Source organism: Hoplias malabaricus, chromosome 11 (assembly GCF_029633855.1).
Source record: "Hoplias malabaricus isolate fHopMal1 chromosome 11, fHopMal1.hap1, whole genome shotgun sequence".
In the NCBI taxonomy this organism is placed as follows: Eukaryota; Metazoa; Chordata; class Actinopteri; order Characiformes; family Erythrinidae; genus Hoplias; species Hoplias malabaricus.
In genome coordinates, this window is record NC_089810.1 from 8624104 (window position 1) to 8648485 (window position 24382).

The 24382-nt window shown below is 44.4% G+C and overlaps 1 protein-coding gene across 1 annotated transcript in view; it reads left to right on the top strand.

The window, feature by feature from the left end:
- Nucleotides 1–24382, top strand: part of rasgrf1 (Ras protein specific guanine nucleotide releasing factor 1) — a 69897-nt gene that overhangs the window by 12710 nt on the left and 32805 nt on the right. The window contains exons 2-9 of the mRNA XM_066684838.1: nt 5766–5872; nt 11251–11398; nt 13793–13885; nt 16060–16313; nt 16867–16946; nt 18481–18674; nt 22161–22270; nt 23395–23513. Coding sequence (XP_066540935.1) covers nt 5766–5872; nt 11251–11398; nt 13793–13885; nt 16060–16313; nt 16867–16946; nt 18481–18674; nt 22161–22270; nt 23395–23513 — 1105 coding nt within the window. The remainder of the gene's footprint in view (nt 1–5765; nt 5873–11250; nt 11399–13792; nt 13886–16059; nt 16314–16866; nt 16947–18480; nt 18675–22160; nt 22271–23394; nt 23514–24382) is intronic.

Below are 24382 nucleotides of genomic sequence, written 5' to 3' on the forward strand. Positions count from 1 at the left end.
GTGTGTGTGACTGGGTGAATGATTGTGTGACTGGGTGAGTGTGTGAGTGATTGTGTGACTAGGTAAGTGACTGGGTGAATGATTGTGTGACTGGGTGAGTGTGTGAGTGACTGGGTGACTGTGTAAGTGACTGGGTGAACGATTGTGTGACTGGGTGAGTGTGTGAGTGATTGTGTGACTAGGTGAATGATTGTGTGACTGGGTGAGTGTGTGAGTGACTGGGTGAATGATTGTGTGACTGGGTGAGTGTGTGAGTGACTGGGTGAGTGTGTGAGTGACTGGGTGAATGATTGTGTGACTGGGTGAGTGTGTGAGTGATTGAGTGACTGGGTGAGTGTGTAAGTGACTGTGTGAGTGATTGTGTGACTGGGTGAATGATTGTGTGACTGGGTGAGTGTGTGAGTGACTGGGTTAGTGTGTGAGTGACTGGGTGAGTGTGTGACCGTGGGGGAAAAGGTTACTTTTATCAAGAACACACTAAACCCTAAACAGACAGTGACTGGAGGTGAGGACTGTACATCAACATCGCTGTCACACCACTGCACATCGTCCACATGTCTGTGTTCTCAGGACTGAAGTGGCTCTGTCAGTTGCTGTGGGATGAGTTGGAGTGGAACTAATTCAGAACTAATACCCAACACCATGCCCCGACCCTCACTGGAGACTATGATGCTGGATTTCACAAATTCTGGGCGGTTTAAAAGGCCAAGGAGCTGGGTTCTCTTTCCAAATCAGAGATCTGATAACGGCTCATGTCCTGTTCTCCATTTCCCTGTTTCAGAAGGAGTACCTCCTCAGATGCGTCTGGTTCTCTGCTCTTGGGGAGGAAGGTGTAGCACTCTGTAAATGGCCCTGAGTCCAGCTCTGAGCTCTTTCTGGAGCTTCTTCATCTCTTCAACTGGGGTCCATTTCATGTGGGTGCAAATGTGATATGAAGGATCAGCTCTGTCTCCTCCCTCAACATCCACATCTGAGGTGCCTTCAACTTCTCCCTGCTGCTTTAGGGACGTGTGTGTGTGTGTGTGTGTGTGTGTGTTTACTGCCAGGAATGGTTTAAAAACCTATGTAAAATTTGATTATTGTCAGCTGTGCACTGACAATAAAAGCACACTTATTCCCAGCTGGTGAAATAATTTTTTGGGAAACAGAGCATTACGTCACATCTGTCCAGTCTTTCTCTGCTCAAATTGGAAGCATCCAGCAGAGGATGATTTAGAAGAGATCATGAGCATCCTCCAGATCTCCTCTTGATCTTCCAAATGACATACAGCCGAACGCAGACGCTCACTGGGTACGTGTGTGTGTCCTCGAACCTTCCTACTGCGGCTGAATTACTCAACATCTCCAGCGGCTGAGACAAATGAGTGTGATGTAATGGTTTTGACAGCGCTGAGGCTTCTTAAAGGTCTGCTTGGCAGCAGAAATGGAGGTTGTTGGGGATTTAGCGCTAAGGTCTGCCTTTCTAAAATGGAGAGAGAGAGAGAGAGGGGGAGACAGAGAGAGAGAGAGAGCGCCTTAGCCACTAGTGCACAGAGGTGTTGCTAGGTAACAGGTAGCATACAGTTATGTAATGCTCCATGCCTCCAGCTTACATGCTTTATGAGGCTCCTCCTGGGACCTGCAGCTATCTCCGGCACAGGGACGTTTCCCTCGGTGTGGAGGGTGGGAGGATGGAGGGATGGATGGGGAGGTGGGGAAAAGGAGGATCAAACGTTTCCAGTGTTTTTCACACCTTCCTCAGACAGTGAAGGATGTCCAGGTGTGTGTTTGTTCGCGGGGTCTGGAGTTTTCCTCTGTGACCTACTTCAGGAACACACAGGGCACCATGGGGTACGAGGTCTTTCCAAAACACTCACCCTCACATCACACACTCACCCAGTCACTCACACCACACACTCACCCGGTCACACACACCCCACACTCACCCAGTCACTCACACCCTGCAGAGAACATTAACACTCACCCAGTCACTCACACCCCACACAGAACATCACACACTCACCCAGTCACTCACACCCTGCACAGAACATCACACACTCACCCAGTCACTCACACCACACACTCATCCAGTCACTCACACCCTGCACAGAACATCACACACTCACCCAGTCACTCACACCCCACACAGAACATTACACACTCACGCAGGGTCTGGAGTTTTTCTCTATGACCTAATTCAAGAACACACAGGGTACCATGGGGTACGAGGTCTTTCAAAAACACCCACCCTCACATCACACACTCACCCAGTCACTCACACCCCACTCAGAACATCACACACTCACCCAGTCACTCACAACCCCTTCCCCCTGTTCCTCAGCGCTCACGACCCCCACAGAGCAGGTGTGATGTGGTGGTGGGTCATTCTCAGCGCTGCAGTGGCACTGACGTGGTGGTGCTGTGTTAGTGTGTGTTGTGCTGGTGTAGAGTGGATCAGACACAGCAGTGCTGCTGGAGTTTTAAACCCTGTGTCCACTCTCTGTCCACTCTGTGAGACACTCCTCCCTCGTTGGTCCACCTTGTAGATGTAGAGTCAGAGACAGTAGCTTATCTGTCGCTGCACAGTGTGTGTCGCTCGTCCTCTAGTCCTTCATCAGTGACACAGGACGCTGTCGGCTGGATGTTTCAGTCCAGACCCTGAGGGGTTTAAAAACTCCAGCAGCACCGCTGTGTCTGATCCACTCTACACCAGCACAACACACACTAACACACCACCACCATGTCAGTGTCACTGCAGCGCTGAGAATGATCCACCACCACATCACACCTGCTCTGTGTGGGTCCTAAGCGCTGAAGAACAGGGGGGTAATAAAGTATGCAGAGTAACAGATGGCCTACAGAGTGTAAGTGTAGAACTGCAGAGTGACCGGAGTGAACAGTGGAGTTGACAGAATGGACAGTGTCCATAGAAAAGAGGTGATTCTAATGTTCTGTTGGTGTGTGTGTTCATGTATTAAAGCAGACTATGACATGTATCAGCAAAACAAGACTGTGACATCAAACCCGACTCCTGAGAGACCGGGGTCTGGGAGCGTCTAATCTAATAACACTGTGTTTACGTAACCGTGATGACGAGGGCTAGCCCTGGGACCCCTCGTCTAACAGATGCTGCAGTAGAACAAGGGGCTGACGCTTTGAAGCTCTGTAACGGGCACCTACAGGAGACTGAGGAGATTTCAAGTGGCGACCAAACTCAGTTTGAACCAAAATAAGGAGTATTACAGATGTGAACAGAAACAGATCCCTTACAGTTTCTAGATGATTTGTTACAATAACCCTGTTGTTATTGTTAGTTATTATTACCCTCTTTAAAGCTTTCATATTTGCTATCAACACTGGTTCTCCAAGGGTATGCAATGGCTCCAAAATAAAGGCATGGTATTTCAGGGTATTTTTGTAATAAATATATATTCATTCAAGAACACACTAACACACCAAATAAATATTTACATTTTATTTAGTATAAGTCTAACAGTTTCAAACATTATGTTAAAACAAAAGAAAATCTGTAAGCATTTGTTTATTTTGTAAACAACAGTCACTGTCTGATATAAGATCCTGATTTTGTATAAAATACATAATTTAACTGCCCTGTGTTTTTTGTAACATCTTGTTTTATTTTTGCTCTTTTGTTTACCTTCCATTTTGCTTTTGTTTCTCATGTTTTCTTGTTGAACTTCCTGTGTGTTCCTGTCATTGATTTGTTCTCTTCCTCTGCTCCACCCTGGTCTTGTGTTTCACCTGGGAGTGGCCAGGAGCCATGGTTACATATGGTTCCCAGGTGTTTCTTGTGATACATGCTCTGTGCTTGTGTGTGTGTGTGTGTGTGTATATAAACCTTTTGATTGTGTCCTGTGGTTCTTCAAACTTGCCTTTGCCTCCCACTTTATTGCCTGCTCCGTTGTTACAGGAATGAATAAATCTGCCACAAAACCAAAATACAGGAAATGTAGTGCATGCAACAAACATAAACCTTTAAACAAATAATAAAATTATACATAGAACACCCACAATAGCTGAGTGGGTGTGGTCTGCGCTCAGGTTTCAGCTTATTGGCTGTTGAACTCAACGCTGCATTTTTGACTCTCTGCAAACTCGACTAGTGTTTTTTTTCTTGAGGTGGAGGAACAGATTATTTGTGTTTCTTCCATTTCTTATTGCAACCTCTTTCAACCGAGGCATCACTTTCTGCCAAATGTTGCTGTGCCTTAATGACTTACAAGATGAACGTACATTGCATTGTGGGTAACTGCATGACAACATTATATAAACAAGTCAGAATGACACAATATAGTACTTCCATATGACGTGGAAACAAGTGCAGATCTGAGCACAGTTGATAAATCAGCTTCAGTGCATGAAGTTAAGCTCCACCTACCAGTGTATCATTTACATGAATCACACCCTCATATAGGCAGATGTAGCAGTAGTAAATTAATAAACAATTCAGAGGCCTATGAGTCAATTTCTGCGCTTATATGTAAAGTTTATGGTGGAATGGTGAGTGCCCCCTACTGACCAAACTGTACAGAGTTAAGCTGAGAATGGAGAAATAAACAGTGGAGTAAACGGAGCATGCTGATTGGTTAGAGATGGTAGAATGATGTGATGGAGGTGTGTGATGGTGTAAGCAGTGTGTTACTGCAGGGGATTAGAGACTATGGCTCCACCCACTGTTTAGGGCAGAGTTTGTGGGCGGAGTCAGTCATATAAGATAAAATACAGTGTAATGTGTCTTTAAACAGAATGTAGAGGAGGAACAGCATGTTTATATCAGTGCACATTGATAGTGTACAGATTTAGTAATATTGTCTGCTCCTGTTTTTATTGTTATGGCTGTTATTGTTGTTGTTAAGATGGTGTTAAAATTCTACTCAGAAACAGACCGAGGTTTGATTACAGAGGGTCACCAGAGATGGAGGTGATGGAGATCAGAACTGTGCAGTAATTTCAGGATCAGATCTGACCAGAGGAGCACTGTGTCCACGTTTAAAACAGATTCAGCTCACTGTGTAATTGATATAAAGTGTAATGCTGCAGCTAACTCTAGAGTGTGTACTGTAGACCAAGGGTGGGGAACCTTTCTTAACTATACGCATTGGTACCCTTTTAGAATAAGACGACACTTATAAAGAATTATAAATGGTTTAAAATCTATTTATTAATAGTTATTGTTGTTAATACATTAATAGTCATTAATAATCAATCATAACACATAGATAGAAAGGGTAAAAGTGACCTGGTGTGTGCCAAATAGTGAACCCACATCCATCTACAGTTAAACCTCAGATCTCGCCAAATACTGACCTCATTGTGTCTCCTCCATCAGTCGACATTAACCCCGTCAGCTCCAGCACACATTTGTTAATGAGTTTAACTCTTTAATGATTTAACCACCTACAGCGTGTCTCTTATACGTCATTGATAATGTAGCGTGGGCATTAAAATGTGAAATGACTAAACTCACATTGTCAGGTCTGAACTTATTCTCTTCCTTGATATTTTGAGTAAGTTCTGACGCTTTCAATATCAGACAAAAAAGAGGTCACTGTTGCCTTCCAATCACTGTGGTACAAAGGATTATTAATGACTTCATAAGTTTATAAATGTAGTCTTATTTCAGAGTGGTTTTCTGTTGCGTTGTTTTGCAGCTAGTTTCAGTGTTCTGTCAGTGATTGAATTAAAAGCACTAACTCAGGGATTTCCAAATGTCAGTTAATTTTTTTTAATCTTTCAGTAAAGCATCCCTGTTCTGTGTGTTCCAGTACTACTTCACCATCAGCTTCAACCATGAAAACCAGAAAGCTCTGGAGCTCCGTACAGAGGATGTGAAGGACTGCGATGAATGGGTGGGAGCAATAACACATGCAAGGTAAACAAGAATTTACTAATAGATATATTTTTATTAGCCTGAAGAAAAAAAATTCAGACCTAAACTTTTTAGATTTACACAATGGCCCATGGCTCTCTAGTTTAACACACGCTTCTACTGTAAATTCTGATTTATACTTTTTAAAGATCAGGGATGATGGCTTCTGGAAATGTAAAAAGATAGATAGAAACATAAACAGAGGTGTAAAAGTATTTAGGAGTAAACGGCTGTAGCTTGTGTCAGTATTTCAGTGCTGCAACTGTATGTAGGAGTAAACGGCTGTAGCTGGTGTGTGTCAGTATTTCAGTGCTGTAACTGTATGTAGGAGTAAACGGCTGTAGCTGGTGTGAGTCAGTAGTTCGGTGCTGTAACTGTATGTAGGAGTAAACGGCTGTAGCTGGTGTGTGTCAGTATTTCTGTGCTGTAACTGTATGTAGGAGTAAACGGCTGTAGCTGGTGTGTGTCAGTATTTCAGTGCTGTGACTGTATGTAGGAGTAAACAGCTGTAGCTGGTGTGAGTCAGTAGTTTGGTGCTGTAACTGTATGTAGGAGTAAACGGCTGTAGCTGGTGTGTGTCAGTATTTCAGTGCTGTAACTGTATGTAGGAGTAAACGGCTGTAGCTGGTGTGTTTCAGTATTACTGGTTGTATTTGGCCAGTATTCTGTGGGCTGTAACAGTAGAAATGAAGGATGATGGCCTCTAAAGAACCCCCTGAATACAAAATAACCCCGGTCAGCTCCTCAACCCCTCCCATTCTCTGCACTGCCACAGTGTAATTACGCTTTCCATTAGCTGGAATGCAGGATATTTTGAGTTGTGAAACTCTAATCTAATCTAGAAGTGACTGTGATGGTGTTTATTGTGCACTGATCTTATTGTGGTGTTGTTCTGAGAACAGGGAGGTGTTTCTGATTACTGGACACATTTATCCTCATATTATCTATAATTAGCTGCAGGGCACCAGTGGGACTCTGGCTTAATTTTAGTACTGGATTAGGTTTGTTAGGTTCTCCCAACACCTCTGTAACACACACACACACACACACACACACACACACCCATATATATATATATATATATATATATATATACCTGAACCCTAGTCATAAAAAGCACCTTAATCCAACAATGTAGGGATGCACGATACGGCCAAAATTGATATCACAAAATAAATCCCGATATTGATATTAACAGTGTAAAACAAGAAAAATGACATCGCCATCAAACATAAATCTCTTGGCTTTTTCAAGATGAATATTTTTTTATTTTAATTCATTTAATTTTAAATGAAGTACTGAACCTACGACAGTTCCCTGTAACGACCCTCAGTCAGTGGCAGCTGTAAATAATGCCTATTAAAATATTGAAAATATGTTTAAAATTCATGTCATTTTTATTGAAACATTTTATATTGCAATACTTATTGATATTGAATTATTATCCAGCCCTAAAACAACGTAATGATATATTGCATTTTCCAGATTTTGGAAAGAAAAGATGTGTGTCTGCAGTGTGATGGGATTTGGTCCCTACATCTTGATACATATACATTGTACATATAACATTAAATGAATGCAAGAGAGACCTGTGACTGATTAATATTCATTTTGCCAGGGAAACATCCTCCAACCAAAAACAGTGTGATATATAATCGCTGTGGGCCACAAAGAAAATCCTATCACTGACACTGTGTGTGAGGAGTGTGGTGACCTGTCCAGACTTCTTTCTTTGTGCCCAGTGATTCCATGTAGGTTCTGGATCTGCCGTGACCCTGAACTAAAGGAAGTGCTTACAGAAGATGAATGAATGAATTATATTGTTTCTGCTGGTGTTCTCAGTCTGCAGTACACCTCTGCGTCATGAACTTGAACTTGAAGTTGGTGATGAACATGAACTTGTTGTTTGCTTATATCAGAGCTGTACCAGGGTACAGGGTCAAAGCTGCGTGTGCAGGTTGCTTTCCCCCAAACACAGATAGCTGTATTTCTAAACTGAGTTCAATCAATCTATGAGTGAGCCAAGGGCAACAGTGGCAAGGAAGAACTCCTTCAGCACACGAGGAAGAAACCTTGGAGGGGAACCAAGACTCATACGGTGAACCCATCCTCCTCGGGTCGACATCGGAGACACAACAGAGAACAGAACAGAAGTAAAAATGAAGTGATGACAGATGAAGGGGTTATAGTAATTTGAATGTAGAATATTAGTAATGTATGAGTCTGAGGAAGGAGGAGGTGGTCAGTGATACTGTGGGAGGGTAAAAGCAGGTGCAGAGTTAATTTTGGCCAAATATGATGCTGTAGGTGAGACAAGGCCAGGACACACAGGGTCAGGGGCTGGATCAGGGCAACACCTGGAGAGCAGCAGGAACAGGACATCTTGAGGCATAAGAGAGAAAGGAGAAAGAAAACCGGACAAGGGGGAAAATAAAGGGGTTAGTAGGTTCATGGTAAACCAGGGGCAAAATTGTCCTGAAAAAAGAGCTTCCAGGGGTCAGGCAAGTGAACCCAGCAACAGACAGTAGGTGAGGGAGAGAGAGAGAGAGAGAGAGAGCTGTCCTAAGCTGTGCCCTTGTGTTCCCTAGACATTAATCAGAGGATATCAACTAAGGGAAGTTAAATCACTCCCTTTCCAAACACTCTGCAACATCACACATCGTGTTGGCAGCAATTGTGGACCGATGTTTTTGCTTTCTACATTAACCAGAACGCTAATGAATTACAGCCATGTCTCATACTGTGTAATATGGGACTAATGATGGTGTCGATTATAATGGTAATGGTGTTGGTTGTGATGATGATGGTGAAGTTGGTGGTGATGATGGTGGTGATGATGATGGTGAAGTTGGTGATGATGATGTTAATGATGATGGTGATGGTGGTGATGTTGAAGTTCATGATTATGGTGATGGTGATGATGATGATGATGGTGTTGGTGGTGATGATGATTGTGTTGGTGGTGATGATGAAGTTCATGATTATGATGATGGGGGTGAAGTTGGTGGTGATGATGATGGTGATGATGGTGGTGATGATAATGGTGAAGTTGGTGATGATGATGTTCATGATGATGGTGATGGTGGTGATGATGATGTTCATGATGATGGTGATGGTGGTGATGATGATGTTCATGATGATGGTGATGGTAGTGATGTTGAAGTTCATGATTATGGTGATGGTGATGATGATGATGATGGTGTTGGTGGTGATGATGATGGTGTTGGTGGTGATGATGAAGTTCATGATTATGATGATGGTGGTGAAGTTGGTGGTGATGATAATGGTGATGATGGTGGTGATGATGATGGTGAAGTTGGTGATGATGATGTTCATGATGATGGTGATGGTGGTGATGTTGAAGTTCATGATGATGGTGATGATGATGATGTTGGTGGTGATGATGAAGTTCAAGATTATGATGATGGTGGTGATGTTGAAGTTCATGATGATGATGGTGGTGATAATAATGGTGAGGTTGGTGATGATGATGTTCATGATGATGGGGTGGTGGTGATGATAATGATTGTGAAGGGAATTTTTAAACGTGTGTGTTTCTTTGACTTACGTGTGTGCTCATTGAATCACTAGTATTTAGTAGTAATCACTGATAATTCGTAAAGGTATTTGTCTTATATAAAGATGAGCTGTTTTATGAAATGTATGTTGCATTGTTCTGTCTTTAAACTGTTTCACCAACTGAGTCTTTGGTATTAAAGGAATTTAATGGGAGTACATGCGAGTGCAGCTTAACAGTTACACTCCTGCATGTGAGGTATCAAGGATATTTTTCTTTGTTTCAACGAGCACGGGATGTAGCTGGTTCCTAGAATTTTGTTTCGATATAAAAACTGTTATCTTTTCCTCTCTGATAGGTGACTCAGCTAAGAAAGAAGGTTTTATGTTCTCTGTCTCAGAGCAGAGCAGAGGGTTAGTGCTTTTAGCTGCTCTCAATAAAGGTTACTCAAATTTCAGTCTTATTTCTTATTAGTAGATAATTTCCATGACAATGATGTTGATGATGATGGTGTCAATGATGATGATGATGATGATGGTGGTGATGATGATAGTGATGATGGTGAGGATGAAGGTTGTGGTGATGATGATGGTGGAGATGATGATATTGATGATGGTGGTGATGACGATGAAGAGGATGATGATGATGTTGAAGGTGGAAGTGATGGTGATGAAGAGTATAATGATGATGATGAAGGTGGTGGTGATGATGATGAAGGTTGTGGTGAAGGTGATTATGATGGTGATGATGATGATGATGAAGGTGGTGGTGATGATGTTGATGTCCGTGATGATGGTAATGATCACGATGAAGAGGATGATGATGATAATGATGATGAAGGTGGAGGTGATGGTGATGAAGAGTATGATGATGATGATAAAGGTGGTGCTAATGATGATGAAGGTTGTGGTGAAGGTGATGATGATGATGATGATGATGATGATGATGATGGTCCTGCAGATGGGCTGTTTAGGTTCCACCTGTTCTATGGGGGTCCTGACCATTTGAAGAACAGGTTGAAAGGGACTCCAGTGTGTAAGTGTAGAACTACAGAATGACACGAGTGGACAGTGGAGCTGAGAGAATGGACAGTGAGTGTAGAAACAAAAAGGTCATTTTAATATCATCGCTGTTCAGGGTACAGCCACATATCTGTGTATGTGGGTCGAGTGAAGGGTTTTCGGCGCTGTGCAGTTCAGCTCAGCACAGCCCGACTGTGCACATCGATACGTGTTGATGATAACAACCCATTTCTGAGAGAGAACAGATTTCAGTGCCTGGTGCTAGAGGAATATAAAAGTTTTCGTAAAATTAGAGAAATACGATGGTCTTACGGTGTTTAGAAGCACAGCTGGTGCTAACAGTGAACTGAGGCTCAAATAACACACATTTAGAGATAAAGCCTCATAGCTGTGAGCACAGAGTCAAGTGAAGGCTCTTCTGAGTGTTTTGTCTGTTTTCAGCTTCATTCCTCTCTCTTTTAACCCAAACTCAGGTCTAAACTCACACTGCAGGGGGAGACTGGGCTTGTGTTTTACCCTCCATCTATTTTCAATGTGTGACATCATCAGTTAGTGAGCTTCCACTGCGACCCCTCCCTGTGGCTCTCTTAAATGCACCTGAATGAACTTATTAGCCGTGTTCTTAAAGAAACAGAACAGTAATGTAATGCACCACATGTCATCAATACCGCTCTCATTTTGAGATTCCGTCCACATTTTTCAACCCTGTATGTGGTATTACTGTTATACCGCCCAGCACTAGCATCAAATGATGTTAACTGTTTATTTATAGGAACTGCTGATGTACTGAGGTTTGCTGTGTGTTTAATGAGGCTGTTGCCTTTGCTGTGTTGTGTGTGCAGTTACAGAAACCTGGCCACGGAGCATGAGACTCTCATGCAGAAGTACCTCCATCTACTCCAGATTGTGGAGACAGAGAAAACAGTTGCTAAGCAACTTCGACAACAGATAGAGGACGGGGAGATTGAGATCGAGCGCTTAAAGTCTGAGGTAACATGGGGCTGCCTTTCCAAGCATCATAACGGGGTTGTTCAGTGTTAAACAGCGTCTGGAACCCATTCGCATCAACAACTGTATATAACGTGACATCACTCCATTCGCCCACCTCTCCCACCCTCGTCGATTGAGCAATTTCACAGTTCCTTCCCAAACAGCGGAGACCAAGCGAGTGGCTTTAGATGAGTGTTCGTCTCAGGGAGCCATCCCCAGACTACTTTACACTCCTCTTTGCATGTCGTCTCATAAAATTAAAAAACTAAAACGGCCCTCCAGTAGATCTGTGATCCCTGCTGTATTCTTCATCAGCCAGATCAAATAGTCAGTTTACTTTAAAGTGCAAATGTGGCGCTGTAAATGAAATGGCTCGCTGCATATGTATGAAGCCGGCTCTATTGTACGTCGCCTCCCTGCTCCGGAGATAATAAACTCTTTCAGCGGCTGCTCTGCTTAATGGGAGCTCTCAGCCCGAGCTTGCATCGGGCAGCCCTCGACTGCATTGTGTCCCCAGTGCTCTTCTTTGAATTCGCAAGCTCTCATAACACATTAATAGTTTGCATCCTCCCTCCCTCCTGCTCCCTCCTGCTCCCTCCCTCCCTACTGAAACCCTCCCATCCTGAACACCGGAAAGCACTCCTTCTTTCACGGAGGCCTCAGCCCAGAGCGTCCTGCAGGACGGGTTGTCTGCATGCTCGCATGACGTATGTGGAATGTTCTGACCATGTCCTCAGAGTGTTTGTCAGATCCAGTGCAGGAGATCCGCCACAATACTTTCCCAAATAAATGTGCCTTAAAACATTGACATTGAAGAATCCATTTGGGTTCCCATTTGAACACGGAAGATTGTCCTTAGGTGTGTGAGTGAATGTGTGAGTGTGTGTACCTAGCCACTGGAATGTATCACGTTGTAGCGCCGGTCCCAAGCCCAGATATATAGGGAGGGTTGTGTCAGGAAGAGTGTAAAAAACTGTGCCAGATCGATGATGCGGATCCCGGTTGATCCACTGTGGCGACCCCTGATGTGTAGCTATCTTTTGTCCACAGTTACACTAGTTAATACTGTTCTTAGATGGATTTACTGCAACTGAAACACAGATTCTCACATATCTAAACTTTGGGAATGCATTCTGAGGCTACATCTGGAAAAGGATGAGATCTATGCTTCAATCCGTAATGTCAGGCTGTGGTTTGACAAAACACACAAAGAAAAAGCTGGTCAAGAAGCCACAGCTGTAGCTAACAGTGAGAGAAAAGATGTATGAGCCTATGTTTAGCCAATGAATGTTGGTACGTAGTTAATGTAAGTACTAATGAAGTTCACTGAAATTTGGGATTGTCTTCTGCTGCAAAATCCTTTCACCATCTGGTTATCATCAGGAGATATTTAGATGGCGCCATGGTGAGTTTAGTGTCTTTCCCTCAGCCTCATTTATCCACACAGCACTAGCTAATGCTGGCGTTTGTTATCCAGTTTAACTGGACTGTTAGCGTTCTCATCCAAGTGTGTTGAACTGTCCAGTGACACTGCATAAGCGTCAATGAGAGGTAATGAGCTGTCGTTACTGTATACTCAGGGGTAGCAATATACTCATGTGATGGGTAAGATTTACCAGCCCAGTCCACACAGACATGGTCTCAGCCACAGATGCTCCATCCACAAGTTGAGGGAGAGCGTGATACTTGCAGTGCATTAATCTGGCTTCACTGTCTGGATTATGCCACTTGGCTCCCTGCTTCTACACGTCATGCCAAAACAGCACTGTGATTGGTCTTTTGAGTGTCAGTCACACTATTTTCCTGCAGTAGTAGGCGGTCCTTGGCCATGTTAAATGGGGAAAGGTACCAGACTCTCTAATACGAGACTAACACAGACATTAGGAGCCCATTTGATCAGCGCTGCAGGAACCAGCAAGTTCAGCCATGGGGTAAACCATAGCCCCATATATAAATGCCCTCCAGCGTCAGTGATGGGACCAGAACATGCGGACTCTATATACAGAGAGTTAGTGGATTGCCCACGTATATACAGGCCACCCACCTCCGTCCCACTTATTACACCCCCCCCCCCCAAAGAGTCCAAGCCCATCCTCAACTCAGTGAGTCCATGTTAAAATGTATTCATTCTTTTTTTCAGGTTTAAATTAGTAACTCTTCTCCAGTCTGCACAGATTTAAACCCTGACCTCACTATAGTCCAACTCAGCAGCACAGCTGTATACTCCACAGACTAACAGGGATAGGCCAATGACAAATCCAATCTAGGAACCATCTAAGAACCTTTATTTCTACGATAGTGAGATGGATCATCTGTGTGTGAAAGGGACGTATGTAGAGGTTCTCCAGGCCTGGAGCTGGCTGTACCCCGTTTAAAAGATGATTTCTTTGGCAGATCGCTGGAATGCTCAAAGACAATGAGAAGATCCAGTCCAACCCCACAGTGGCCCCCAGCGAGGACGACTCTGAAATCAAGAAAATCAAGAAGGTACGTGTTCCAGTTCTGCACCCACAGATTATCACTGTCCAGAAAACAAGCATCTCTACAATGGTGGCTTTATCTCCGGTAATGCTTTACTGTGGGTTAACACCCATAAAGCGACATGACACCTACATAAACCTGTCATAGTAACTGAGACAAACCTCAAACATCTTTAAAGGCTCAGTCCCACGAGTGTCAGGTTTTATAACGCTTTTTAGAGTGAAGGTGATAACGGAGCCTGATTTTGACGTGTCTTGTGCTAAGCATTTATAGATGTTTATGTAGGTTTGAAGGTTATATCTGTTGTCATGACAGGTTTATGTACCGTAGGCGTAATGTGGCTTAATAAATGCACAGCAGGGGTCCAACAACTATTTTGAGTGCAACGCCTCATTAGACATAAGCTCCCAATTTATGAACCATCTCTTGATGACTCCTCCCATACCTTCCCTCATATCCAATCAGACACAAGCTCCTAATTTAGGAACAATCTGCTGATGACTCCTCCCATACCTTCCCTCATATCCAATCAGACACAAGCTCCCAATTTAAGAACAATCTGCTGATGACTCCTCCCATACCTTCCCTCAGAGCCAATCAGACACAAGCTCCCAATTTAAGAACAATCTGCTGATGACTCCTCCCATACCTTCCCTCAGAGCCAATCAGACACAAGCTCCCAATTTAGGAACAATCTGCTGATGACTCCTCCCATACCTTCCCTCAGAGCCAATCAGACACAAGCTCCCAATTTAGGAACAATCTGCTTATGACTCCTCCCATACCATCCCTCAGAGCCAATCAGACACAAGCTCCCGATTTAGGAACCGTCTGCTGATGAGTCCTCCCATACCTTCCCTCAGAGCCAATCAGACACAAGCTCCCAATTTAGGAACAATCTGCTTATGACTCCTCCCATACCATCCCTCAGAGCCAATCAGACACAAGCTCCCGATTTAGGAACCGTCTGCTGATGAGTCCTCCTGTAATGTCCAGCAATTTCTGAAATATAACCAATACAGGTTGATCCACACAAACCCTTCTGTGCTAATGCACCCCCTACAGTATAGTTCCACTGTGAGAAATGAGTAGAGTCAGTGGGTAAAGTGATGAATGAAGATAAGTCGGTGTGATAGGGATAATTTGATGCGCTGTGGCATTAAACACCTCTATCTGCTACTGCTCATGCAGATTAAAAATAAAAATACAATGCAATTTCAATGCAATACTTATCCAACTCTATTTTCTTCATTCATTGTCCATACTCTCAGCTCCACTGTCCACTATGGACATTCTATAGTTCTTCAGTTACAGACTGGTGTCCACCTGTGGCTCTGCATACTTAATTGCCCCCTTTCCCCTGTTCTTCAGCGCTCAGGACCCCTACAGAGCAGGTGTGATGTGGTGGTGGATCATTCTCAGCGCTGCAGTGACAGTGACGTGGTGGTGGTGTGTTAGTGTGTGTTGTGCTGGTGTAGAGTGGATCAGACACAGCAGTGCTGCTGGAGTTTTTAAACCCCTCAGTGTCACTGCTGGACTGAGAACTACAGAGTGACTGGTGCTGAATTTGAGCGCATGCCTTTTGCTTTTTCCTTGATTCTTGGCTTACTCCATGGTGTCAGATATCATTTGCAACATCAAGGGCAGTGAGGTTCCCCTCCTCTGTCAGACAGGGTTAGGGCCAAATACCAGTTCTTGTTTTTTACCCTTCCCTTGTGATGGAGGGTCCTGTTGCCCCTTGGAGCTGAGTTACAGGGTGCAGTGGTTAAATCTCCCCCTACGAAAAAAGGGACAACCCTTCAAGTCCCTGATATGTCATCAGAACACAAATAAAACAGAGCAGTGCTTCATTGCCAGGCGACTAGCACCACTCTATAGCAGCTCTGCACCAGTCTGCAGTGATATCAGAGGAGCTGCTGGACTTTAGTTACATTTAGGGCCTCATTCTCCTTCAGAAGAATATATTTCAATGTGTTTCAATAAGAATATAGCCCTACTCCTCTTTCTCAACAAGAACTGAGATCTCCACTCCTAGGGAAAACAGAGGGGTAGGGATAACTGGGAGGGAGAAAGGGTGAAGCTGGGTTAATCACAGTCTTTATGACTTATAATAAAGTAATACTAAAGCTTATTCACAGTAAATCATGGTCACTAATATCTCCTCCCGGAAATCCGTGTAGGTGCAGAGCTTCTTGCGAGGCTGGATGTGCCGGAGGAAGTGGAAGACCATCATCCAGGACTACATCCGCTCTCCACACGCCGAGAGCATGAGGAAGAGGAACCAGGTGGTGTTCAGCATGCTGGAGGCAGAGGCCGAGTACGTCCAGCAGCTCCACATCCTCGTCAACAACTTCCTCCGGCCACTCCGCATGGCTGCAAGCTCCAAGAAGCCGCCCATCACCCATGATGACGTCAGCAGCATATTCCTCAACAGGTCAGTCTGATAACAGTGAGTCTTAAAGAATTTTACTGCTGACAAATAAAACAAAGACCGTGCCCAGTCAGCCTTAGTCAGGATTAGTTCTGGATCATCTAGAGCTTATCCAACACCATCAAATCCTCACCACTCCACCACTCCACCTCATCCCAGTGGTACAGGATGTAGCTCCATCTCTCCAGAGAACACAATTCCACTTCTTCACACCCTAGTACTGAGCATTGAGTCAAGGTGAGATGAACTGTACTCTTTAAAGTCTACCTGCAGTTTTATAATGTCCTCTGATAATAGTGTAATTGGGACACTATTAACACTGGGACTGTGTTAATGTTTTTTCTGAACAAAATTATGGTCAGCTCTGACTACTCCAAACACCGCTCTGCAATATTCTGTTTCACTCTGCCCAGCATGAATGTGCACTCGCCAGGACACCTCTATCACCAGAGTTACACCAGGAGTAGATAAACAAGAATATGGCCACTAGGGGACGTGTGTGAAAAGAGATGACTGTTAATTGGAGCCTGACATTTTGTGTCCTTTTTTTTTTCAGTGAAACCATCATGTTTTTACACCAGATATTCTACCAAGGCTTGAAAGCACGGATAGCGAGCTGGCCAACATTAGTCTTGGGTAAGTATTAGATTTTCGGTGTGATTATATAACTGAATATATAACATGTAACATGTAGCACAAGGTTAAAAGCAATATTAGAGTTGCCAACGTTCTGAAATGAAATAAGGAATGCAGTGCCCATGGGGGACAGACTATATCCCTTTCGATATTTACATTGATTGAGTCAATCACCATCAGGACTGACGTGTTAGTTTCCAAGAGTCTGTCCATGTGTTCTCAAATACTGTATTAACACTTTAAAAAACTACTGTACTACATTAAAACAACCATTAATGACAATGAGATCTGAACTGAAAGCATTTTATCGGTCTGTGAGATCAAAGACAGTCTCATCTTCATTACATCACTTTATTTAATTTATGTCCAGTAAAACTGACTTATAATTAACTATGTTTAAACACATTGGCTGCCATTGTTTGCTATGTTTATAGACAGACTAGACTTCTTCTTTAGGACTCTTTAAAAAACAATAACATAAACTTCTTATTTTTATATGAAGTCACTAATTCACTAAATAATCTAATGTGATTTTTATATAAAAAGTCACTGAGCTTTACTGTCATCACAGGTGTGTTGATGTAGAAATGAAATGTGTATGGTGGTTCTTGTTTGACCAGGGGGGTGGTGGACATCAGGGCAACAACCTTGTAACTGCTCCACGCACGCTCCTGTTGCTCAGGAAACGAACCGAGTCATTGTTCGGCGCTATAAAAATGCGGTATTTGGACACTTTGAGGAACTTACACGATGGCTTGAGTGTAGAGTTGACTCATTGAGTGAATCGTTCACGACTCGAGTACAAATTCAAATCAATTATGCAAAGCATGTTTACAAGCACGGGCTGCACATGCTCTGACCTCGTGTACACACAGCTGCGGGGAAGCTCCGAGACGACACACACAACACTGGATTATACATGTGTCTGTGACCAAAAACCGAGGAATAATGCATTAAACAAGTCACAAAAAGTACTTTGGAACTTTGACTGGTCTCTTGTTATTGAGTGTTTTCTACAATGGGTTGATTAATGACGGATCACTGGACACAGCAGAAATCCACGCACACACACACTGGAAGACCTTGATAAGAAACTGAACAAATTGCACGAAACGAATTGTGTGGGTGGAAGACGTTGTCAAGGCGCCCTAACTGTAAAGCACTGTGGGAAACCCTGTTAGTGGGTGGTGTTAAGATGCTGGTGGGTAGATCAGGACGAGACTAAAGTGAAGTAAATACAGTGCTATTAAGCCCCATCTCCTACCGTCTCACAGTTTTCCTGTGCATCAAATTACCAAACGGCCAAAACCGCAACTGCATCTCATGAAACTAACACGACGGGGAGCTGAAGGGTCCTACTGCCGGAGCACAGCCACAAAGATAAAACCCGATATCACTGATGTGGGAGACTTTCTGCACACTGCAGTAAAATACAGCTCGTATCAGGATGTGGCCCAGCACCTGGTTTGTGATATTTACTGTGTCTGCTGGTGAAACGCAACACTAATCCTTCTTTGTTATCTCCCCCCGGCAGCTGACCTGTTTGACATCCTGCTGCCCATGCTGAACATCTATCAGGAGTTTGTGCGTAACCATCAGTACAGCCTGCAGATCCTGGCTCACTGCAAACAGAACCGCGACTTCGACAAGCTGCTGAAACAGTACGAGGCCAAGCCTGACTGCGAGGAGCGCACTCTCGAGACGTTCCTCACCTACCCCATGTTCCAGGTGATTGATCACTTCACGCGTACACAGGCAGATAGATTCAACTTTGTCGTTGCTCAGTACAAGCACAAGGATGCTTTGTATTTGTGGAGGTCGGCAGACAGGATTTTACAGAGCATCTTATGCTGAAAGAAAGAAGGGTAGTGTACAGGTACGTTATTGTTCACTAAAGATACAGAATAAAAGAACCTTCAAAAGTTATAGCAGTAGTTATAGGGATAGTGTTATGTATTGTGCAATTATTTGTTATTGTACAACCTTTCATTCACATTTAACCCATCTGTGGCCGTGAACAAAGAATCTTCTTATACGTGCGGTTATGATTAAAGGAAAATCCCAGCGTCATAGAGTCCATAAATACAGCGAGAGACAAAAAACAATCCAAAAAATAAACCACAAAATGCTGTCCTGAGCTCCATTGTGCAGCACAACAACCCCTTTATCTTTATTCAAAATAAAAGCCACAGTCTGATGAGGGAAGTGTGCATGGGTTCAGAACATTAAACACGGTGTGAGCGCAGGCCAGCGGGGGGTGGAGGAGGAGGAGGGGGGGCAGCAGTACTCTGGCATGGTACGTTTCAATCAGGCCACGAGTGAGTACACTTTTAGAGTCCACTTGTGTTCCCTAGAGGTATATTAAATTCTCTTCTCCAGACAGAGAGGGGAGTATTTTTATGTTTTAATAATAGGACAGAAAAAACTAAATGAAAATTGATTAAAGGGGATGTATTATACCTCTTTTTAAAGTGTTTTTAAAGTAGGCATATGAGCTACAAAACATCTTCATGAAGTTCTTTGCACAAAATCACTCTCACATTTAGAGATCTCACCAGCTCTGTTCCTGTCAATTTCAATCCCTTTTAGAACGAGCAGTTTAAAGGCTCTGTCACTTTTATGCAAATAAACTGTTGCTGGCCACGCCCCACCCATCCAGGTTTATGCAGGTGAGGGGTGGAGCCAGAGTGGTTCTATGCAAATGTACTAAGTGTGACGTCACAATAAGGGAGCCATCCAAACACCTCGTAGAAGAATGTGATTCCTGACGCCGGACTCTTTCAAGTGACTCTCAGAAACCCATGGTGTTAGTTAGGTGTCTTGCCTAAGGACATTTAAAGGTGTAGCATGGTATTCCCAAACCTCCACATGGCACTTGCAGGAAGGCAGTGGGGCAGAAGTGTTACCCACTACTTTCCCCAACAGCTCCTTCTCCCTCGCCCTCACACTCCCCTCCTCTGTCACTCCGAATCTCTGGTGACAGCGGAACACACACTTACGCGGCGTACAGAGGAACATGGATATTTTATGCAGCTAAATGTGTTTAAACACCAAGTGGAGAGATATATCTCCAGAGGTCCTCCTCTGTCTCTCCACATCTTCATGACTCCTTTATAATTCCTGAGCTCAGCTACTGCCAGGTTCCCACGGTGGACACCGGGGTTCAGCTGCACCTGAGCTCTATAGAAAGGCACTGTATAAAAAAGGGATGCTGTGGAGCAGCTGCACATAAAGGTACGGTCATAAAGACCAATGCCAAGTGCGGGCAAGAGGGGTGAATGTGTGAGTGACTGGGTGAGTGACTGTGAGTTACTGGTTGAGTGTGTGAGTGACTGGTTGGGTGTGTGACTGGTTAAGTGTGTGTGTGGCTGGGTGAGTGTATGAGTGAGTGTGTGAGTGACTGGGTGAATGTGTGAGTGACTGGGTGAATGTGTGAGTGACTGGGTGAGTGTGTGAGTGACTGGTTGAGCATGTGTGTGGTTGAGTGAGTGTGTGAGTGACTGGGTGAATGTGTGAGTGACTGGGTGAATGTGTGAGTGACTGGGTGAGTGTGTGAGTGACTGGGTGGGTGTGTGTGTGGCTGGTTGAGCATGTGTGTGGTTGGGTGAGTGTGTGAGTGACTGGGTGAGTGAGTGTTTGAGTGACTGGGTGAGTGTGTGAGTGACTGGGTGAATGTGTGAGTGACTGGGTGGGTGTATGAGTGACTGGGTAAATGTGTGTGTGTGAGTGACTGGTTGAGTGTGTGTGTGTGAGTGACTGGTTGAGTGTGTGTGTGGTGGTTGAGCACCTGTGTGGCTGGGTGAATGTGTGAGTGACTGGGTGAGTGAGTGAGTGTGTCACTGAGTGAGTGACTGTGTGAGTGACTGAGTGAGTGTATGTTGTCCTGTCCAGGATTATTTTCCTGCCTTGCGCCCAATGATTCCAGGTAGACTATGTACCCCCGTCCCCCTCATCAGGATGAAGTGGCTATAAGGATCAGGATGTAGTGTATAAAATACTAATTGCACACATGTAAATGTGTGCAGCTAGAGCCAGAGTCTATAAGACTGTTTTATCGCTCTGTACCTTGCTGTATCAGTGTAACATTGGCTCATTGTATCTTTAAGAGCGTTTAGACCGCAGCCTGGTGCTCCTCTGGAGCGGCTGAGTGTACCAAGGAAAACGCACACAGCAGCAAAATAAAGAACTCATCCTATTTAAGAACCTCCCCAGGCCTCAGAGCTATTATTAGCCTGTCCCTTGTGTGATCGGAGCCAGCGGGTGGATGCTCACTGCACGTCTCACTGCTGCCGCTGTGGGTTGCAGGGCTTTTATTGCTCCACCCTCACGTGCTTGTTTCTGTTGAAATATTTTCATTTTCCTTTTTCTCCTGGAGAGCTGTACACTCTGAGCCCTCGACAGAGCTGTTCAAATAGATGGGCATTTGGGTTTTAACAGTGTGTGTGTGTGGGGGGGGGGGCTTGCTGTAAAAAAAAAAGCTTTAAATAGCTCCTTTCATCAGGAGTAAACATTCATTACATTAAAGTAACGGTGTGAAGAGTCTGTAGACACACGTCACATGTGTGTAGTGTTTAACACAGTGCATCCAAAATGGTTTCTGCAGTGCCCCCCTTTTGTAGATAAGAATGCTTCTCTGCATTTGACCCATCCGTGGCAGTGAACTCACAAACACACACTAGTGAGCACTTCTTCACACACACTAGACGCAGTGAGCACACACACACAGCAGAAGCAGGGGGCTGTGACCACCTCGGCGCCCGGGGGGCAGTTTGGGGGTTAGACGCCTTGCTCAGGGGCACTTCAGCGGTGGAGGTTTTTTTCCTGTCAGATTTGAGAATGAACCAGTGACCCTCCGGCCTCAAGCTCCCTTCTCTATCCTAAAGGCCACGGCTGCTCTATAAAGTCACTAATTAATTTACAGTGAAATTACAGTGAAGTGTCATGCATTTGCCTCATCCCACCTCCCTCAAACAGCTCTGTGCCCCCCACTTTGGGAACCACTGGTTTAATGCATCAGTGGGGGGTGGGGTATGGCCTACAGTGGAGGTGTGTGTGGGGCCGATGTGTAATCACCTCCCGCTTTAGTCCGTCAAGCATCAGCAGCCGCTCTCGCTCTCTCCCACTCGCAGCGTAGAGGTTAATTTGATTGTTCTGAAAATGCTCAAATATAAACACACACACAAAACCACTCATACACCATTTGTTTTCTGGCAGATTCCACGTTACATTTTGACTCTCCATGAGCTGCTGGCGCACACACCTCATGAACATGTGGAGAGGAACAGCCTGGAATACGCCAAATCCAAACTGGAGGAGCTCTCCAGGTACAGCCCACCCACACCTCTACTGCCCCTCCACCTCAGCAGCCACAGCATTACTACATCCACACCTCCATATCCCATATCATACCCCGTATCCACACCTCTATATTCACATCTTTATACCTCCATATCCCTATAATCCCTGTCCATGGTGTTCATATCTCATATCCACATCCGTATACCCTTTACACATTAAAACACTGTATCTCTATTCTCCCTTATCCACACGTCCATACTCCATATTGATATCACAGGACCCTATGTCCATAAAACTGCACCCCATTCTTCATATCCCCACACCCTGTATTCAGATCACCATACACCACATCCACACAGCCGCATCCAATATAAACTTTAACATAGTCTCCTCCATCTTTATATTACAGTACAACATATCCTCATCACTTCACATCCGTGTTACTGCATCCCTTACAGCACCAGTCAAAAGTTTGGACAGCGTCTCATCAGTGATTGGTGGAATAGGGCTGGGCACTGTATAGAATTGTGTAAGTTAAGGTCTCAAACACAGTAAGAAGGGAGCAGTTCTACAGATTAACTCTCAACGAGGCCACAGCTGTGGCAGTGAAAAACCGTTCCAGGTGACGACCTCATGAAGCTGACTGAGAGAACGCAGAGAGCGTGCAAAGTTGTATTTGTATGTGTTCCTTCATAGATGTAATGTCTTCAACATTCATTAACAATGTAGAAAATAATAATAATAAAAAAGAAAAACCATTGAATGAAGAGATGTCCAAACTTTTGACTGGTTCTGTACATTTACAACATGTGGAAAATAGCCCAAAACAAAGGAAACCCTCCCTGAGTGGGCGTGTCCAAACATTTGACTGGTGCTGTATATGCAGGTCACTCCTGATTTAGATGAGGACCGAAGAAGCATTGTTTATGTTATTGTTGTTATTTATATTTGAAAAATAAACAATGCACATTTTGTCGAGTGGAATCCAGTCTGAATAATGACTGAATATTGAATAATGATACGGTGAAGAACATAATCTAACTAGAGCAGGGCAGGTGAAGTATTAACAAAGCACCCATCACAGCTCAGTTTCCAGACCTCAGACTCCTGCCAGGTGTTTATTTGTTGTTGTTGACCATCTTCCGTCTAGAATCATGCACGATGAGGTCAGCGAGACGGAGAACATCCGCAAGAACCTGGCCATCGAGCGCATGATTGTAGAGGGCTGTGAGATCCTCCTGGACACCAGCCAGACTTTTGTCAGACAAGGTAAACCCACCCCACACACACACACACACACACAAACGTGAACACAAACCAGTAGGAGCCACAAGCTCCACAAAAGAGCCTGAGATCACAGATAGGAGCAGAATCCTGCTGTCAGACTCTCCCTTCTTCTCATCTATTCTCTTAACTGTCCATCCTGTCACTCCGCATTGTCCGAGCGCCCCTCCCTCGTCTCTCCGGGCTCTCCCTCTCTCTTCCCATCACACAAAGGACGGCATTAAACCTGAGGATTGGCCGCCCTAATCCTGCCAGTCTCCAAAGGACTGGCTTTCATTTCCAAGCCTAATCTCACTCTTACAAGTCACTCTGCCGCTGAGGGGAGTCTGGGACGTGTCTCCGATCCCCGGCGGGACGTCCCCCGCTGGAGAAAGCGTCTGATAAAGGAACAGCGGTGTCCCATGGCTTCCTCTAAGAGATTTAAAGTAGCAGTCAGTCAATTTCTGCTGGAATGCTTCTTCACATAAGCCATTTTCTGCCCCCTAGTGGCCTGGATGTGTCACTGATCAGATGACTGTCCCCAGCTCCAGAGCAGTGCAGCAGCCCAAAGCCCTGGTCACGCTGGGATTTTGTATTTCAATTCACCTCAGTAAATGAACGCGACTATAAGCGGCGTCCCAAATCAGCGCTGTATACAGTCCTCAATTTTGGTTCAGAAGGTTCTAGGGCTGACTCAGAATATTCAGATACTTGGATATTCATTCGTTGAGTAGGTATTTGGTTTGTAGTTTTGAGATTTGCATTATTTGTTTTTTGGGTAAATGTAGCTACAGCTCCACTCCACCCACTCCACCCGTACTCAGGCTCTCCAGTGATAAAAAGAACTCTGCTCCTGGAAAAACAGCTATTTCCCC